The sequence below is a fragment of the Podarcis vaucheri genome, assembly GCF_965113315.1.
Source record: "Podarcis vaucheri genome assembly, chromosome: 7".
Lineage (NCBI taxonomy): Eukaryota > Metazoa > Chordata > Lepidosauria > Squamata > Lacertidae > Podarcis > Podarcis vaucheri.
The window spans coordinates 29,702,400-29,721,452 of NC_138765.1; the positions used below are offsets into that span (position 1 = coordinate 29,702,400).

General features: G+C 43.7%; 1 protein-coding gene and 1 long non-coding RNA gene across 3 annotated transcripts in view; both read right to left on the reverse strand.

The window, feature by feature from the left end:
- The window catches only part of LOC309537395, a 132,208-nt gene that overhangs the window by 96,349 nt on the left and 16,806 nt on the right, over positions 1-19,053 (reverse strand). The gene's annotated exons all lie outside the window — the stretch shown is intronic.
- Positions 7,909-17,846, reverse strand: PDIK1L (PDLIM1 interacting kinase 1 like). 2 transcript variants are annotated; one of them, XM_082229151.1, is made up of 3 exons: positions 17,324-17,846; positions 12,969-13,270; positions 7,909-11,367 (listed from the first exon to the last, which is right to left on the reverse strand). In XM_082229151.1, the coding sequence occupies exons 1-3, from the start codon at positions 17,376-17,378 to the stop codon at positions 10,627-10,629; spliced, it is 1,098 nt and encodes a 365-aa protein (XP_082085277.1). In that variant the 5' UTR covers positions 17,379-17,846; the 3' UTR covers positions 7,909-10,626. The 2 variants fall into 2 exon arrangements, with proteins under 2 accessions (XP_082085277.1, XP_082085278.1); XM_082229152.1 differs by lacking the exon at positions 17,324-17,846 and adding an exon at positions 16,180-16,358.

The following is a 19,053-nucleotide window of genomic DNA, read 5'->3' on the forward strand; positions in this document are numbered from 1 at the left end:
TACACTGGAAATAAAACAGCAGTGTGAAGAGGCTCCAATTCCACAGGGCCAGAGCTGATGTGGAAATTATTTCACACCTAGACTTTATCTGGAGGAGCTACTTTCCCTGGGTGGAAAAATGATGATGATGGTGGTGATGATGATGGTGATGATGATGTTAAGAATGATAATAATTATGCAACTTATGGAAAATGGTCAGTGATAGGGAAATGAGGCATTCAGGCAACAGAGCACACAGGCTTGGCAAATCCTACTTTTGGGAAGTGAGAGGATGCTGGGCTGGAAATAGCAAGCCAGACAAGAACAAACAAATGTTTAAAATAGTCTGACTACTGCCTCCTGTGGTGTGAATCATCTCGGTTTCCAATGGCTTCTTATTTTCAGTGTGGCAAAACACTCACAGAGGCAAAAGTGAATGACTCGCACATCTGCGTGAGGGATTCCCATCAGGAGAGAGCTAAGGATTTGAATTATATATTTGTGGGAAATTGCGGGGGGGGGGGGATGGGCCTAATAAGAGGCATGGGAAAACCAGCTACTATTTCCTTTCTCCCTTTTTGAAGTTTGACAAAACTTCAGGGCTTTTCCCCCCAGCTGGAACTCACTGGAACTGAGTTCCGGCACTTCTAGGGTGGGCACCATTGCCATTATAAGAGAACAAGGGAGGTGTTCTTGCACCTCTTTTTCTAGAAAAATAGTACCGCACAACTTTATTACATTTACAAATAGATCTGTGATGGAATATCTCTTATCACTGATTGCTATATAAAGATGGAATTCTTTAAAAACTGACATCGAAGTATGCTTGCTTGCTTGTTTATAACAACATTTTTATACCCCTTGATTGTAAAAACAACACAACCTGTAAGCAGTTTACAATATAAAGCAAAGCATTAAAATAATTAATAAAAACAGTTTAAAACAGGAAATTCAAAGGTGATTAAGATCAACAGTAGCTAGAAAGAGATAAAATGTATGTGAACTGTCTATGTGTCTGGATAGGCTTGCTTAAACAAAACTGTTTTAAGCAGACACCAAAAAGAGTACAATGAAGTCTTTGCCTGTTAATAGGTCGGGTGTTCCAAAACATAGGTGCTGCCACAGTAAAATAAAAATAAAAATGATTTAATTAGTATTATGTGGAACCATTAACAGAGGCAGTTCTGTGGACTGAAGCAGCCAAATGGGCATATGAAGGATAAAGTGATCCCACACAGGTAAAGTGATTCCAAGTTGTTAAGGACTTTGTATGCCAACAGTTATACATTGAACTGGGGTCAGTAGCAAACAAGCTACTCTGAGTAGAGGTTTTATATGCTGACAGGGTCTCACTCCTTTGTGGAGTCACTGTTAGCAAAGGCATTTAAATAATGTAGATGGAGTCCAGAAAGAAGAGCCCCGAGTAAACTTTGCTGAGTAAAGTTAAGAGAATCAGTGTACATAATTTGAGAAGAAAGGGAGAGAGAAGTTTTGTGCTTCTTAGGTCAGGTTGCATACATAGCAGGGAGGCATTCAACCAAAGGGAAAATATATTTGGAAAATCTCTCAGAACTACACAACCAATCAGAGCACTTGCTTCCTCAGTGAATTCGCGCCACTCTCCTTGGTTGCTGAGCAATACCTCCACTTGTCCCTCTCTTGGCTAGTTGGCTTTAACACTAACAGAATTAACCCCCAAGTTACAAACTGAACGATCCCTGCTTTCACACTTCCAACAGTCACAGCATATACAGAGCCCAGCCTACAAAACCTGCCCTGGAATGAGTATTTGGCTTGCGCCAGAAGAGGCAGAATGGCAATCTTCTTCTCTTCTAATAAATGTAACACAGGAAGGTTCGAATTCCGGCCTTTGTGTCGGTGGACAGCATTGGAGATGAATGGCAAAACTATCTATTTCCCCCCAACGTATTTTCCAAACACCGTAACCATAAGCGTGCTGTGAGCAGGCATTGTCTAGTTTCTTCCTTTTCCCACACCGCTGAGGACAAGGCTAAGCCAGTGGTCCATCTGGGCTTGTGTTGGGAGCCGTTCTCTCCTTATGGTTTGAGCCACTTCTCAAGTTGTTGCTGTTTTTAAATAAAGGTTTACGAACTTTTTGAGACTAGAGCTTTTAAAAGTCACTAAGATGTGCAAGTCAATCAAAAGAATATATTTAAAAAATTGTAACTGTAACCATAACTGTGACTAAGTGATGTAAGGCCCACCTCTCACTCCTAAAATTAACAAACTATACAAGTGTGGCTTCAGTCTACACAGGAGAACATAGCAGTGGATGGTGGTCGAATGAGCAAAAGCAACAACACTATCTGGATTTTCTGCCATGGACCAGCAGTGTGGAATCTCCATCCCATGGGCTAATACTGATCTCCCAGGGGGTCCATTTTGGTCTGTGATGTCATTTCCCCCAAACCATGCCCACCTGTAAATCAGCTGACATCACAGGGTGCTCTCTAAAGATGGTCTGCTGAGTAGGGGGAGATAAAGATCGGGCCCACTAGCCCATCATAGTTCCTGACCCCCTGGCCTGGGACATAAAAGTCGTCAACATTCTTATACAAATTGGAAAGTCAATTTTTTTAATGGGAGAGGCCAAACTGAGTTAAGAATTTACTTATTTTTTGAGGCTGCTTGGCTCTGATGTTTAGGATGGGAGTGATAATCAGGTATGTCATTTCAACCTAACAAGTAGTGGTTATTTTTGTTTGTTAAACCAAATTATTTCCCTCAATGTCTCAAGAAAAGCAGCTGTTTGGAGGTTCAGCAAAATGCACACTTTTTTCTAAATTTAAGCTGCTTAACTGGTTTGTCAACAGATTAAAAAGTCTTTTAATCAGTAGATATAACTGAATTAACTCTGTTCTGCAAAACATTCTATTTTGGATCGGGAGAGATGGCTTTGCTGTACTTAAATGAGATAGGAGCAAGCAGTGCCACACACACACACACACACACGGAAATATGTAAAATACTGTAAAATCCAACATTTATTTATTTATGTAAATACATTTAATGTGGTTTCCTTGGGCAGTTTTCTGGTTTTGTGCAACTCTGAGGGATCAAAAGTGGGGAACTACACCTGATCTCTGTGTGCTTTTGCACACTTCCTGGGCAGAATATTTTTTTTTAAGCAAGGTGTTCAAAACTATCTGCATGCATACATGGCTTGTTGTTATTTGATCAGTATGATAGAATCAACAAATTAAAAGGTGGAGACAATTCCAAAAGCGAACATCTACTCTAGCTATAGACAGAAAAGACCAAAGTTGCTACTCCTATACATGCCTGTGTGGACTACTCTGGTCTAATTAATATGGCGGGTGTGTCTGTGTATGAGAGGAATTGGATTAACAACTAACTAGTTCTGAAATGCAAACAAGCCCCAGGTTTTTCTTTGTCTCAATTTGGATCATAGCTATTTTGGGGTGGGGGAACATATCAAAACGCAGTATTTCATAAGAAGCTAACTGCACAGATGTGTATAGTGGCTTACATAGTTTGTACAGGGCTTCCCAAATCAGCGGTATAAGCTACTGGATGCAGAGTAAATGTTCAGTTGGTAAGCAGCTAAAATTGAGAGTTGGGACAGCTGAAAGCAAATTTAAGGGGAGTGTACCACCTTGTGGCTAGCCTGTATACTGCAACCCTTCCAAGAAGCTGCCCTTCATTGATATTCCATCTTTCGCTCCAAGGAGCAGACAGGGGCATACATGATTCTCACATTCCTCATTTAATCCCCACAACAACCCTATGAGGTAGGTTAGGCTGAGAGTCAGTGACTTACTGGTTGGTTGGTTGGTTGGGTGGGTGGGTGGCTAGCTGGTTGGGTGGCTAGCTGCCAGCCAAGCCCTCTTCCAGGACACTTCATTCCACCCCCTTCCCCATTTTCTCCATTTACTCAGCCCCACTTCTCAACAGGCAGTTAGCAATCTGTGGCCACTAAGCATGCTCAGTCCTCAGTGAATTCTTTGGGGACCCCCTGCCTTAAGGATTGATTGATTGATTGATTGATTGATTGATTAATACCATGGTCTTCCCCCAAACCTTCCTTTTGTGCCTGGGTTGAGCCATTTTCGCTGCCTAAGGATCCATGCTTGGAGATGGCTGAAACATAACTATGCCTGACAACCTTGGAATCATTAGCTGTGATGATATATGACTGTTTTGAAATGTTTTATTTCTTTTGTTTTATATTTTATTGTTTTGATGCTTTGTTGTTTGCTGCCCTCTGGGAGAAAACTAGAACTGTAATCCATCAACCACCGAGTTTTCAGTGAGCATGTCGGATAGGCTTCCTCAACCTCGGTCCTCCAGATGTTTTGAGACTACAATTCCCATCATCCCTGACCACTGGTCCTGCTAGCTAGGGATCGTGGGCGTTGTAGGCCAAAAACATCTGGGGGGCCAAGGTTGAGGAAGCCTGATGTAGGACATGAGGACCTGAAGCAGAGCTTGGGAAAGGGGAGGAGTTTGATTCAGTTTGTTTTTAAATGTGAACTTACCCAATTTGCACTTTCTGAAACAATACAATTCTGTGCATTGTATTAGGGGAAATTGGTTTGCAAAAATGTATGTATTAGGCACAATTGCATACAGACACGTGTGTACATTAGGGGAAACAATCACACACTAAAATGCTGGTGAAGGTTCATGAGGACTTTTACAAAAAGTTCACAAACTGCTATAGAAAAGTGGAGAACCGAATTTAAGCTTTGAAAAAATGGTAAATTGCATTACAAGGGGTTGGACTAGATGACCCTTGGGATCGCTTCCGACTCTACCATCCTCTGATCCTATGATAAAGGGGGAGAGATTGAAATGGACTGACTCATCACCGTTCCCTAAGGCTAAGCAGAGCACAGGGAAATAAGGTGAACCCTGTGCACGCCATCTTACATTGCCTGTTCTTCATACCTTAACACAAAGACTTAGCAAAAACCTGTACATTCTAAGTACAAGCTAATGCATGAACCAAGTGAGAACAGCAAATCCTCAGTCAGCCTCCACGATTCAAAACTGAACAGGATTGAGGAACAGGGCGTGACTTTTTATGAAAGCAGCGTTCCAAAAAGGTGCAGCCTCAGCTGTTGCCCAACTTCCCTTCAAAGTTTATCTAACTAACCGCACAAACCAACGGTCTAGCATTACTCTGCAGTTTCAGACGGAAGCCCTGATTGGCTGGCGTGGAGCGGAGAGCACCATTTGAAATGTGTATAGAAAGGAAACAGATTGCAATGAGGAACGAGCGGAACAGTTCTCAACACCAGCCATGCAGACTCAACACCTTGTGTGTGTGACATCTGCAGGCACATACAGGGTAGACAAAAGGCAAGAGCAAGCTCTGAATACAGGAGAATAAGTGGGGTGTCGTGGTTAGGGCGTTGGACTAGGAGACACCTGAAGTCAAATCTATGTGAGGCTACCCCTGTGCTTGAACCAGGAGCCGAAGTTAGCTCAGAATGCTGCAGCAAGACTGCTGACAGGAGTGAGACTTTGTCTGCATGAAACATCTATGCTCAGAGAGCTACACGGGTTGGGACGAAGTTAAAGGTGTTACGATTGGTATATTAAACCCTTATAACTTGGGACTAATTTACCTGCAAGATTGCCTTACCCCATATGTGCCCACCTGACCACTTTGATCTGGGGACTAGACTGTTCCCAAAGCCCTTTGTAATTACAGTGGTACCTCGGGTTACATACGCTTCAGGATACAGACTCCGCTAACCCAGAAATAGTGCTTCAGGTTAAGAACTTTGCTTCAGGATGAGAATAGAACTCGTGCTCCGGCAGCGTGACGGCAGCAGAAGGCCCCATTAGCTAAAGTGGTGCTTCAGGTTAAGAACAGTTTCATGTTAAGTACGGACTTCCAGAACAAATTAAGTACTTAACCCGAAGTACCACTGTACCAACCAAAATGTCATAAATGTGTGAGAGAAAGCTTTTGAGTCCAACAGAATTCTGCACCAGGCTGGATTCTGAACAAAAGTGGTATGTATGTCGGACGGGGGGAAAGGCTAGCTTAATACTGAAGCCATACTTCTGGCATTGGTCATAAATTTCTTTTTCTTTTCTTTTCTTTTCTTTTCTTGTTGTAAAGCAAGGACAGTTTTGTGAGTTGTCTGGAATAGCACCTGCACTTCCGATCTCTTTTGTGGGTGACTCTTTCAGGAAACACATTTATTCCTCAGGGCCCTCCCCCTCTGGCACATACACAGCTGATAATCTAAATATACCATCCAAATAACTGTCCTCCATACCGTTGGGCTTTGGAGCCAACTTCATAATTGGGCCTGAACATCTGAGAGGGTTGGGTAGTCCTTTCTCTCCCAACAAGTTTCTGAAGAAGAGAATAATTGTCAGGAGCACAGCACTGGGTTAAACTTTAAACTGCTGTTTGAATAAGGATGCATTGTTTTATGGCATTTTTTTTTAACCATGCCTTCCCTCTAAGGAGTTCAATGCTTCTTTTTCGTCTCTGAGGTTGAATGTCACAGTATCAGCTTCTGACAGACCAAGAAACCCCCATCTAAATCCAACTTCTCTTGTTTTATTATCCATTTCCTTCAAGAACAGTAATGTTCAATTTATTTATTTTTATTTTAAATTTATTTTTATTTATTTATATTTTTATGCTCAGAGTAGGAAACATGCAGAATGCCACTACGGTCATACCTTGGAAGTCAAACAGCTTAGTTCCCAAACGTTTTGGTTCCCAAACAACTCAAACCCGGACGTGACTGTTCCACTTTTTGAATGATTTTTGGAAGCCAAACGTCCGATGGGGCTTCTGATTGGCTGCAGGAGCTTCCTGCAGCCAATCAGAAGCCGCACTTGGGCTTTCAAATGTTTTAAAAGTCGAACGGACTTCTGGAACGGATTCCGTTCGACTTCCAAGGTGCGACTGCACACTAAAGCTTGGAAGAGGCATTTGAAATTGGGAAAACAGCACTGGGGAGGATGGGAATTATAACGACCAAATCTCCTTATTGTACCAGACACAGGTCATTTCTTGGACACCAATAAGAGACACTCCATGTCAAAGCTTAAGGAGCACTGCAAAGCTCTTATCCGCAAAGGTTGCATTTCTCTGGCTAAACCTGATTGGGCAACCAGAACAAACAATGTATATTAAGTAACATACTTGTTGGTGCTTGAACAGGGATAGCATTACCTGAAGAACAAGTATTTATAGGGTGGCTCATCAGTGTTCCCTATCAATAACAATGTTTCCGCATGGAGATTTCAGTGAAGCATGTGCAGAAGTTGCAGGTGGGTTACATCTCATGGGGCGGATCTGTTTCCCCTACTCTGCTGCCCTTATTGGCACCCAAAACCAGCCACTTGGAACAGCTCTCAATTGCCTCTGTCAAGCTGCCTCTAGAAATAGTAATACTAGTACACAACAGGGTTTGCTCAAACGGAGCTCCCTGCACTCTACATACAAGAAACTGAACATTTCAGGGGTTAGGAACTATTTTCAGGCTTCCAGGCAACCATCTGGGGGTGGGGAATCGCATGCCAACAGTGGGAGGGGCCAGATGCAAAAACAGGCAGAAAAAAAACGGGTGGAAAGTTTATCTTTGTCCCATGGGCTAGTTTCTACCACATTCACACACTCTTATCTATCCTCTGCCTAGACAAACAAGAGGCATTATCAGAGTTCAAAGACACATTCCAGACAGACAAAAACCCTCGGGGTATGAAGCAGAACCAATAAAAAAAACCAAGGAGGAGTGCCTTGGCCCCTGGGCCTGAGGTTCTCCCACCTTTGCTACATAACAAAGCCACCACTATCACACCCCAAGGCCACCATGTCTTGGTCCCAATGCTAATTTTGTGTCACGAGAAAGCGGGATAGTTCATGGAAATAAATTTGTATTTAGCACAAAAGAAGCATATCAAACACAATTTCTTTCAATTCAGACTTTATTTCTTTTTAAAGTCACGAACTCAATAAATTACACAATCATTTCTCCTTCCACCCTTTTTTAATAATTTTTTCACAAAATAGAGTTTACAATTTTTAACGAAAAGCTTTGAAAGTTTGCTTTCTTTCTGAAGTGCTGATGAGTATCTCAACTTCTTTGTTACGCTGGTGAATTGTTTTGTAGCTGCTACAATAGTTTTGATTTTGGAGATTTTACAAGAACCCAAAGCAAACACAAGCAACAACAACAAAAATCACACACACAGATCTCAGGGACAATTTTTCAGTGGATAATTAATGAACAATCAAGTTAGCATTCAATGCCAAGGGGCTAAGCACCATGAAAGGAGGTGACCTGGTGAGGCCTCCCCAACTCTTAAGAAGTAGCAGTGCATTTGGGCATTAACAGTTTTACTGTACGATAAATATAACTTGCTCTATTACTAGATACTGCACTGTGTCTATGAAGCACATGCAATAATGTATCCAGAATCTGGATTTGCTGACGATTTGCAAGTGCCAAGAAATTGTACACAGTAATCAGACTAGTTAGGACGTACATGACTGAGAGTTCCTGCTTTTCCAGTCCTCAAAGAAAAGACTGCCAAACTCCTGCAAGTCGTGCTCTTTTTGTTTGACACATTTTTAAAGGAAATTTGTTGATGGATAAAATTGCAGGAGTGCCTTCCTACCTGCAATATAATCTTGTCTCTAAAGGCACAGGTGGTGCTTTAAAGAGTTTTTTCCGCCTCTGAACATTTACATTGTAACTGCAGAGAAGAAATCTGGCTTGTGTATTACCTTTGCATTCAAAGAACAGACATCGATAGGATCCTCAGTTGACAAAATATACTATAGCATCACACTGAAAGCTGGGCAGACGGATATATGTCAAGTGATACAAGTTGATATTCTCCTGAAGTTTGTCTCTGTGAAATCCAAGATCATTGGAATGACATTTCCTCAGTTATTTTAGTCAAGATATAATCTGCTCCAGTGCCTTTCATGAGGGGGGGAAAGGTCAATTCACACTCCAGTTTCCAGGTTGTAGCTGATGGCATCAAGACTATTTCAATTGAGACAATACAGTTATTTTCCCCAATGAAATCAACACACACGCTATGCCAGTTTTCCCTGTGAAAGTTCTATTTACTCATGAAATCAAGGTATTTATTCCTGTCTGCTATCAAGTCCTGTATATTAATGCAAAACAACATAACATGGAACTTTTGTTTACCCCGTGCGTGGAGAGCCATGGGCAGAGTAGCCTGCATACCCAAAAACCACAGGGGGAGAATCAAGGTTGCTGAAAACTTCAGAGTAGCAGTCAAGAAAGGGAAGGGCTTTCTTGCAGAGTAAAGGCTTCAGATGTAATGTGGTGCACACAGAGACAGTAGTGAGGAAGCACCAAGGTGATGGAGGAAGGGTTTAGATTAGCCTTTGGTTGAGTCACTTCTTGACTCTGCTCTCTATGCATGGATGGAGCTGGCTGGGTTGTGCCAAATGTTCTGCATCTACTACCCAAAAGTAATAAAAAAGTGCCTTTCACATGAGAGCAACAGAATAATCACTATTACTTTGTGCAGAAAACAATGCCCACCCCACCCCAACGGGCAACATTTTCTAGCAAGAAAGAATCTGGATAGTTCAATGGTACACTAAGCTTTCAGAGTCCTTCTTCCACAAAATAAGTGAACAATACAAATATCCCATCATCAAGACCACCGCTAAGAAGCGACCAAAAGAACCTCTGCTAAGAAGGGAGGGAGTAGCTAGCATGACTGGCCTCTAAAAGTCAGGGCGGAAACAAAATATGGGAACCTTTTTCTCATTTGCAAAGTTTTCAGCAGAATTTGGGAGGTTTTTCTGTTCCCCATGATCTACATTTGTAAAAAATAAAATAAAATAAAAAATTGATAAAAAGAGACACAATGCATTAAAGGTAACGCTGGATGTCAAATGCAAAGGATGGGGGGAGGAGCTAGAGAGAGATTTAGCACAAGACTTCCTTTACCTCAAAAAAAATGAACCTGAATGCTCAATGAACTAAGAAGTGCCATCAGACTACCTATTGCAGCCTTCCAAACTAAGAGATTTGCCCAACAGTAGCTTAGTGCTAGAACCAGAGGTTCCCTTTGCATCATATTTGTTTTATCATATTTTATGCCATCAACTTTTTTTTCTTTTTAAAAAAGTGGAGAATATCTATGATGTGGAATTTACGGATGATCTATAGTCACCCAATTCAATATGAGACAATATAAATAATGGGGACATTTTCGAAAGATGGGGAAGTCAAGTCACTCATACAGACATAAATATATACATGCTTACTCTACAAAGTTGAATAATTTGCATTACCAGCATGCAAACCTTCTCTTCAATGGGCATTCCAAATTCTGCAGTATGAAACTGGAATGTTTGAAATATTCCTAGAAAGCAATCACCTCCTAAAATGTCAAGTTTCCTGGCCATGTGGATAGCATTACAGCTGCAGCTTGGAAATATACACATATGGTTCTGAAACAAGAACAGCCACCTTGAGCTTTGTTTACAAAAATCAAGAGAAATGCAATTGGGGGGGGGGATATTGAACCCTGACACCTTACATTTTGGGTTAAGTCTGTTTTTTGCTTCCACAGAGTGCTGCCCTATTGTTACAGACACAATCCTGACAAGAGTTCAAAGTACTACGGAGGTCACGTGTCCCAATTGCTGACTTTAAAAGCAATTTTAACTAACCGGAGTTCCAACTCAAAAGCATCTGGGCGATCCTGTGGATTAGCAGCAAGCATTTCCTTAATCAGCTGCTTCATACGAGCATTCATTGTCTTTTTCTTAACAGGAATGAGTAGCTCCATTTTTGGATTTTCCAACAATGCCTCTCCAACAGGTACAATTGCAGTTCCTTGTTTCACATAACTCCCCAACAGTTCTTTCTTGGTCTCTGTGTCGATGAAAGTGATCCTTTCCAACATCGCCCAGATTATAATCCCTAATGCAAAGATGTCTGCTTTGGCAGTATAGTGACCTTCCCAAACTTCAGGAGCCATGTAGAAGTCTGTGCCACAAGCTGTAGAAAGAAAACATTTATTCACGTTCACTGGCTCTTCAGGGTTCTGTCCTGAAGCTGAACAAACCTTACTCAGTCCAAAATCAGCTACTTTCAAAGTGGGCTCCAAGTCACTAGCATCCATCCTGGATTGAGAGATCAAGATGTTGTCAGGCTTGAGGTCACGGTGGATGATCTGGTTTTTGTGCAGAAAAGCCAGGGCACTGCTGAGCTGAAGCATAAAGCTAGTATTGGTCTTACGACTAGGCTTTCGAGACAGGAGATATTCATTCATATCACCTCCATCACAGAAATCCATCACAAACCAAAGGTAGTAGGCGCTTCTGGGATCAAAGGCAATTTCACCTTTCAAGGAGGTCTCTACAAGCTGTAATAAGAAAACATTTAAGGAATCTGTTCAGCAAGTAGGAGTCAAGTTAAGAAAGCAGCTGATGAAAAGGAATGCTAGAAACCCATTATCTTTTAATGCATGTATTATAAATACCCCTTTTGTGCTCATCCTTCTTCCCAACTTTCTTCTTTAAACAGTATTTTCAAAAGACATCTGATGCCACCATATATGCATAGGAATCATCTCACCCATTCAACCAACATTTTCCATGGAAGGACAGACTTAATTCTAAACCATAGTACAAACTCGTGGTTTGAACTTCCAAACATGCAGACATATCATGGTTTGGAGCTGCTTGTCTGCTTTTATTTTCTATCTGCTCAGCAAACCACAGTTAAGTTTCCTTTGATATGGTTTAGTGTACTGTGTGAATGAAGCTACAGTATTCCATTATGAGTACTATTATGAGCATTACTGACTCTGGATTAATGGAATATGTATCTAGTGGGACACCGATACACACTTTCCCCTCCATCTGCATGAATGAATGCCATCAGACCAACCTAACAGAACAATAAAAATGCACAACTACAAAAAAAATTAGAGGCCTTTGCTTTTGTTCTCAAAGTTATTTTTTTACTGCTTATTTTACTGCATGAAATGCAGATTGCTGAGCAGCTGTTTTCACAATCTGCTTGACACAAAGCTCGTTCTGTTATTCTTTAAAGAAAACTGTTTTTCCTTCTTTAGAATATCAAGTGGGAAGAAACTAATAAGAATTAACATTAGAACAATGATTTAGCCTATAGAAAGACTTTAAAAAGATGATTAATTTATTCTTTGACTGGCTTTTTATTTTTAATTTTGTTGTTATAGTGCTGTTAGACAACACAACCCTTTGGAAATAATGCAATATGCATTCAAGGCATGGAAAAATGTATTTCATTAGAGATGATTTGATCATAACATTGCCTAATACAGTGATGACTTTGTGAAGCAGATACAAAATTATTAAAAGGGTTATTAATGCTTCTTTTCCCAGGATGATCCCAACAGTACTTATTGGTATAATACCACTAACATTCCTGCCATGCAAAAATAATGTTATTCAATGTTGTGTTGGCATGGCTGTCATTTACGACTGTTGGGAGACCTATTACTTTTGGACAGCAGGACAGCAGTTTCCTATATCTCACTCCTCTTTCAAGTACAGCCAAAGTTTAGAAAAATCAGTTGTATTTACAATCTCATGCAGGTAAAGGATCCCGGGACGGTTAAGTCCAGTCAAACTAGACTATGGGGTGCAGAGGTCATCTCACTTCAGGCCAAGGGAGCCAGCGTTTGTCCGCAGACAGCTTTCCAGGTCATGTGGCCAACATGACTAAACCGCTTCTGGTGCAACGGGGCACCGCGATGAGTGAAATTCAATGACAGCCTTGCGTACAACAGTTTTGTGTGCTTTCCCTAAGTTTCTGCTTCAGGAAAAGTTTCTAACTGTAGTAAAAAGAGAAAAGCAAACACTATTCTAAAGAACACTGTAGTATGCACAGTTCTGGCATCTGTGTCTTTGTTGTCCTCTCTGCCTCCCTTTACTTCTAACCAACTGTGTTTCTTCCACTACCTGCAACTTCATTTACCTGCAAGTAAAGCGAAGAGCTGGAGCCGTGGGACATCTTCTGCACCATGCCATCTTTTTGCAAAACGCATTCCTCCAAGTGAATAACATTTGGGTGTTGGCTCTTGATGCTGCTAAGTGCCCAGAATTCACGCAGGGCAAGCTCTACATTCTCTGGAGCATGGCACCGAATCTTTTTCACCGCAACACGTGCAGAGGTTTTCCTCACTACTGCTTCATACACCACACCATAGCTGCCACGACCAACCTCCCGTATTAGATCGTACTTTGGCTGGCTACTCACCATCTTCAAGGTCAAGGTATCTATAAGAACAAAAAGCCAAGCACAACTAAGAAATTTCTGGCTGATAGATGTCCTACCACTGATTATGCCCCATCGCTGCCATCCCAGTGCTATAAATATACACTCTACCCCAACTGTGGACCTCACTTCTCAGTTCATTTCTGTGCTACTGTGTGGTGGCTGTATCTATTTGTTGATGTAGTAATTTCAGACCACACATATTTTTCTTAGGAATATCTATATAACCCACCCCACTTCTAAACATCTGTTAGTATTTAAGATGGGACAGGACTTTGCACCAATTTTTTGTTATCTTAACTACAGACTGGCAGCTGCTCTTCAGAAACAAAACATTTCAATATTGAAGATGAACATATAAATATACAAAAAACTACAAAACAGATATTAAACCAAAGACAGAACTCCCACATAGCATGGGACACATACCAAATATTTTCTATGATGCCATGGTTTAGACAAGAGTAATAATAATAATAATATTAATAATAATAATTTATTATTTGTACCCCTCCCATCCAGGGGTATGATCTTTGGGAAGGGGCATTTTAGTTTATACAGTAGGAGAAACAACTGTCAAAAGCATGTGGCAGGTACAAGATTGTTGACAAGGAGGTGCTTTATTAGATAATCTGTAGGTAATCCTTGGAAACCTATAAAACAAGAGTAGGAAACACTTTGCCCCAGTGGGCCAAATCTTTATCTCCTCCAACTGTGGAGACAAACTTTGACAGGTGGGAGGGGCCACTCACTTGTCAATCATCTGCAATGATGACATCATGACAACCGTCAGGTGCCTAGAAGGTGGGTACTCCTGCCCACCTGTCAAAGTTGACCCATGGGGCAGGGGTGGTGGTTCTGTTTCACCAGCATGTTCTCTGCAGGGAATATGTTAAAGCAGCACCCTGAAGGACTGAACTCTCTGCTCATCAGCTGATAGCAGAGAGTTCAATACTGTTCTCTGCAGGGATCTGCTTCCTCAGCACGTTCCCTGCGGGGATCGTGTTCAGCAAGACTGAGGACTGAACCTTGACCCCTTGCCTACATCACCCAGTGATGTCAGCTGATTGAAAAGTGAGTGTGGTTTGGGGGAAATGGCCTCATGGGGCAAACTGGACTCCCTGGAAGGCCACGGATGGCCTGTAGGCCAGAGGCTCCTAATCCCTGCTACAAAGCACAGAATTCTGGGTCCACTGAACTACACATACCAATTTGGTTTTGCTCCAACTCTCTTAGCTCCCTATCAGCTAGACTTCTCCCTATCTCCATTCCCCAAGTGTCGCTTTGTTTATGTATACTAGACATTGCTGTGTATCTAATGTGTATGCTTTCTCCAAGTATGCCTATTTAGCTGGTAAAAATATCAGCTTCCTTTGTCAGGAATAAATACTTTAGCAGCTTCTGGAGACTCCAGTACCAAATTCCAAGTTTTAAAGATTACATGTTTCCTACATGTTATGAAAAGGAATACACCCAAGGTAAGGATTTTCCAAAATCCTTTCATGAATCTCTAACAAATCACTGTGAAAAGCAGCATAATTTTACCATTCACTGAAAGGCAGCTCTTCCATATAATCTAAATTGAGCATATCCCTGTTTTAACCAGTGAAATAATTCAGCAGAACGAGGTCGCGGTTCCATCCCTTTGATTAGTTATGCAGAAGGAGAACTGCAAGCAGTTTATCTTACATCACTCTTTCGCAGCCTGGTGTCCTCCAGATATTTTGTACTACAGATCCCATCATCCCTTTTGACTACTAGCCATGGTTGCTGGGGTTGACGGGGAGTTGGATGTCTGAAGCATCAGATTGGGAAGGCCAGCTTACACCATCCCTGCATAACCATTAAAAGATACAGGCACCCAGATTTCTCTTGCAGAAGTTGGAAGATACTGTATACAGAGATGACACTGCAGCTCACCTGCAGCAGTCTGATTCTATTCAACAGGTTAGTGTGCACAGGGCTAGATCCACGACTAATTCAAGCCCCCATAAACCTACTCTACGTAAGACAAAGTCTGGATCCAACCCATATAGCTGCAGCCTCGTTTGCCATGTCAGTGTTTTCAGCCCCAACCTGTAAATGGCACAAAATACTTGTTTGCAAAACACATTCTTCACACAGGCATAATGAGAAGAAAATGAGGACTGCTTTGGGAGCGGATGGGTGCCCCTATATATATAAAATCACCTGGAGGAAAGCCTAGAAGGAAGGAAAGAATGACAGCACCCGGCCTGGCCTGCTCCTGCGCCTTTAACAGTCGCTTGCTCCAGAGAAACCAGCAGGCAAAGCTTTCCAGCAGAATTATCACCTGGCAATAGCCGCAAAAGCAGCAGCTGATTAGGAGACAAAAGCAGCCCGCCCTCCGCCGGATGCAAAAAAGTTGGTGACAGACCTACGGAGCTGACAGCCGGTGGTCAACCAGCGATGCCACTGCCGCTAGACCTGCAGCACTGAGCAGGTGGCCGTGTTTACTTCCGTATCATTTAAAAAAAAAAAGCTCACCTGCTGATACCCCACCTCCCTTAAAGCGACAGAAGGCCAGGCTAGGACAGCTTGTTTCGGGCTCCCGCCCAACCCAGCCCCTGGAAAGCCAACCCGGGTATTCGTCACGTAACGTTTGAACCGGCGCTCCGGACACGCAAACACTTCCGCAATTTTCCACGACCGCCTTCCCAGGACAACAAGAAGGCGTGTGAAGGGAGCTACGAAGCCTGCCGAGCGTCGAGCTGCCTGCTCCGAGCGCCCAAGGCCCGGGACGCTAGCTCGGGGCTTCCTCGGGCCCAGGCCCCTGGGACGCCCGGGGTTCCTGGCTCGGCCTCTAGGGCCTGTCACGGAGCGTCCTCGGAGCTCCGGGCGCCGCTCCCGTGCCAGGACTCGGCGCCGAGGCCCGAATGTGTCAAACATTTACCTCAGAGGCGCCGCGGCGTTCTCTTCTCCTGGCCGCCATTATCAGGCTCCCTTCCCCCCCTCCTGCCGCCGCCGCCGCCGCCTTCGCTTCTCCCGGGTTCGCCGACACACCCCCTTCTGGGCCAGCGCGCGCAGGCGCGCACTCGCGTCAAGGACAGAACGCTTGCGCGCGCACAACCAGACAGACAAGCCAGGCCGACACCAAACTCACCGCCCCCTCTTTTGATTGGCTGCTGAAAACGGAGAAAGGGGGCGGTCCGCCTGCTTTCCCTTCGCAACGCGGAGAGCGCGCGCGCGCGCGCGCTGCTTCTCATTGGCTGCTGAAGCCGCAGAGCCGGTGCTTCGAGCTCCTGTCTCCCAACCTGCGCTGAGTTTGGGCAACCTCGGGTTGCTCGCGGAGCGAGAACGGCTCAAAGTCCGCTAGGGAGAGTTTGGGGGGTGTTTTTTCAGGGGGGAGGGAGAGATTGCATGCACTGCGTGGAACGTTGCTGCAAGCAAGCGGCATTCGTTGCTACGGGTTTTGCTTATTTTTTAACGCTGTATTATTTCCCGTGCTTTATTTGCGAGACGTTTTATTACGGCTGCTGCTATTCACTGCTCCTGTCTGATGATGATGATTATTATTAATGCGGATTGCTCCTGACTTTGACTAGCACGCTTCGTATATTCGGGATCGCGATGCGCAGCTTTGAGGAGCGCGCTGACGGGCTTGCGCGGCAGCCCTTGTACCTTTGGCAAAGCGGGGGAGCCTTTGCTTAGCGCGCGGCGTGGGAACGGGCATGGAGCATGAGAGCTCCCTGCTAGAGGACGGGAAGCGGCTGGGAGACGCGAGCCGCTTGCCTTTGCGAGAGCGCAGCCGCCGCAAACCGCGTTAAAGCGTGCGAAGGAACGGCGGATTATGCACCGCTTTCGAGGCGGCTCCTACAGGCGATTCCGGAGAAGTGCACGGCGCCTGGTGAAGAATGAAAGAGGTTGCGCAGAAATGGGGAGCCTATCTGCACGCACCGCCACCCTTTCCTCCCGCCACCCCCACCTCCCAAATTAGGTGCTGAGGCCTATTTGCAATGGTGCGCAATAAACCACTTGTCACCGTTTTGGTCCCGGCTGCCTCCTACTTGCTGTCTTGCCCCCTGCAAAATACCTACCGTAGCTGTCACCCAGAAGTCTTGCTGCTGGATTCCCCGCTGGATTTTTGTGCATTTCTCATATTTATTTTTCTTCTTTCAATTAGATTGCTAGCCAATGTTTTCTTTTGTTGTTGTTGCTGCTGCTTAAAAAAAATTGGAATCTCTTATTTGTCTGCCTTTCTTAAAGAAAGGAAGGAGAGAGGAAAGAGTCAGCAGTCCTTATATAAATAGCTTTTGCAACGTGAGGAAGCTTAGTGACACCTTTTGTTATCCCCCCTCTCCCCACCAGGCCATGGGGACATGCTTCTGTGGCTGCTGCAGACACATGAAGGTTGCAATCTGATGGTAAGATCTTTCCCACCCCTCTCCTCCTGAGAATGGAGGGCTGTTGGTATCTTCCCTTAAAGGGACATCGTCTTCCCATTTTTCTCTATTAAGGGAGAATGAAATCACTTTTATCTATATGGTATCTGGGGTGGGGGTGGTTGTCTGTGCTTCAGGGAGAGGGAAGATGAAGTGCAGCTTTGCAGAAGGACCTGCTGTGGATTAGCACAGTCCAGTACCTCCATTGAATTTCCATTGTAGAGCTACTTTGGAGCAGCTCCACAACTCTTAACATCAAGTGTGCAGCAGCTGTGAAACAGGCAAATCTCATGCTAAGGATCATTAGGAAAGGAAATGGAAATAAAACTGCCAACATCATTATGCTATTATACAAATCTGTGGTGTGACTTCATTTGCAATACTGTGTACACTTATGGTTGCCTCACCTCAAAAAAGAATTTGTAGAGCTGGAAAACACTCAGAAAAGGGCATCCCTTAGGCCATGGGTAGGTAAACTAAGGCCTGGGGGCCGGATCTGGCCCAATCACCTTCTAAATCCGGCCCGCAGATGGTCTGGGAATCAGCGCGTTTTTTCATGAGTAGAATGTGTCCTTTTATTTAAAATGCATCTCTGGGTTGTTTGTGGGGCCTGCTTGGTGTTTTTACATGAGTAGAATGTGTGTTTTTATTTAAAATGCATCCCTGGGTTATTTGTGGGACACAGGAATTTGTTCTTTGTTAAAAAAAAAATAGCCCCCCCCCCAAGGTCTGAGGGACAGTGGACCAGCCCCCTGCTGGAAAAGTTTGCTGATCCCTGCCTTAGGCCCTTTTCAAAGAGGGCCGGATTTTTTTAGGATTTTACCCCAAAGTTGTTGAGCTTTTAAGGTTTTACCCCCGGGACATATACTGCCACAGGGGCCAGATTAAATCGACCGGCGGGCCAGATTAGGCCCCCCAAAACGGACTTTGGACATGCCTGCCTTAGGGTGACTCCCCAATGAAGAAAGGTTGCAGCGTATTTAGTTTGCAGAAAAGGTAAGAGGTGACATGTCAGATGTTTATAAAATTATGCATGTCATGGAGAAAGTGGATAGAGAGAAGTTTATCTCATAATGCCGTGGACATCTATTGAAGCTGAATGCAAGAAGATTTGGAACAGATACAAGCTGTTATGTGCAGGGCATAGTTAAAGTATGGAACTGACTCGCACAAGAGGCAGCGATGGCCGCTAACCTTTAGAAGACAAATTCATAGGGGAGAGGGTGATCAAAGTCTATAGCTGCCCTGGCAATTCTCTGCCTCCACTGTTGCAGGCAGTAATGCTTGTGAGAACCATCTGTTGGAGACCATGGGGGGGGGGGAGTGCTCTTGGGCTTGAATCCTGCTTGCTGGTTTCCCACAGGCATCCAGTTGGCCATTGCAAT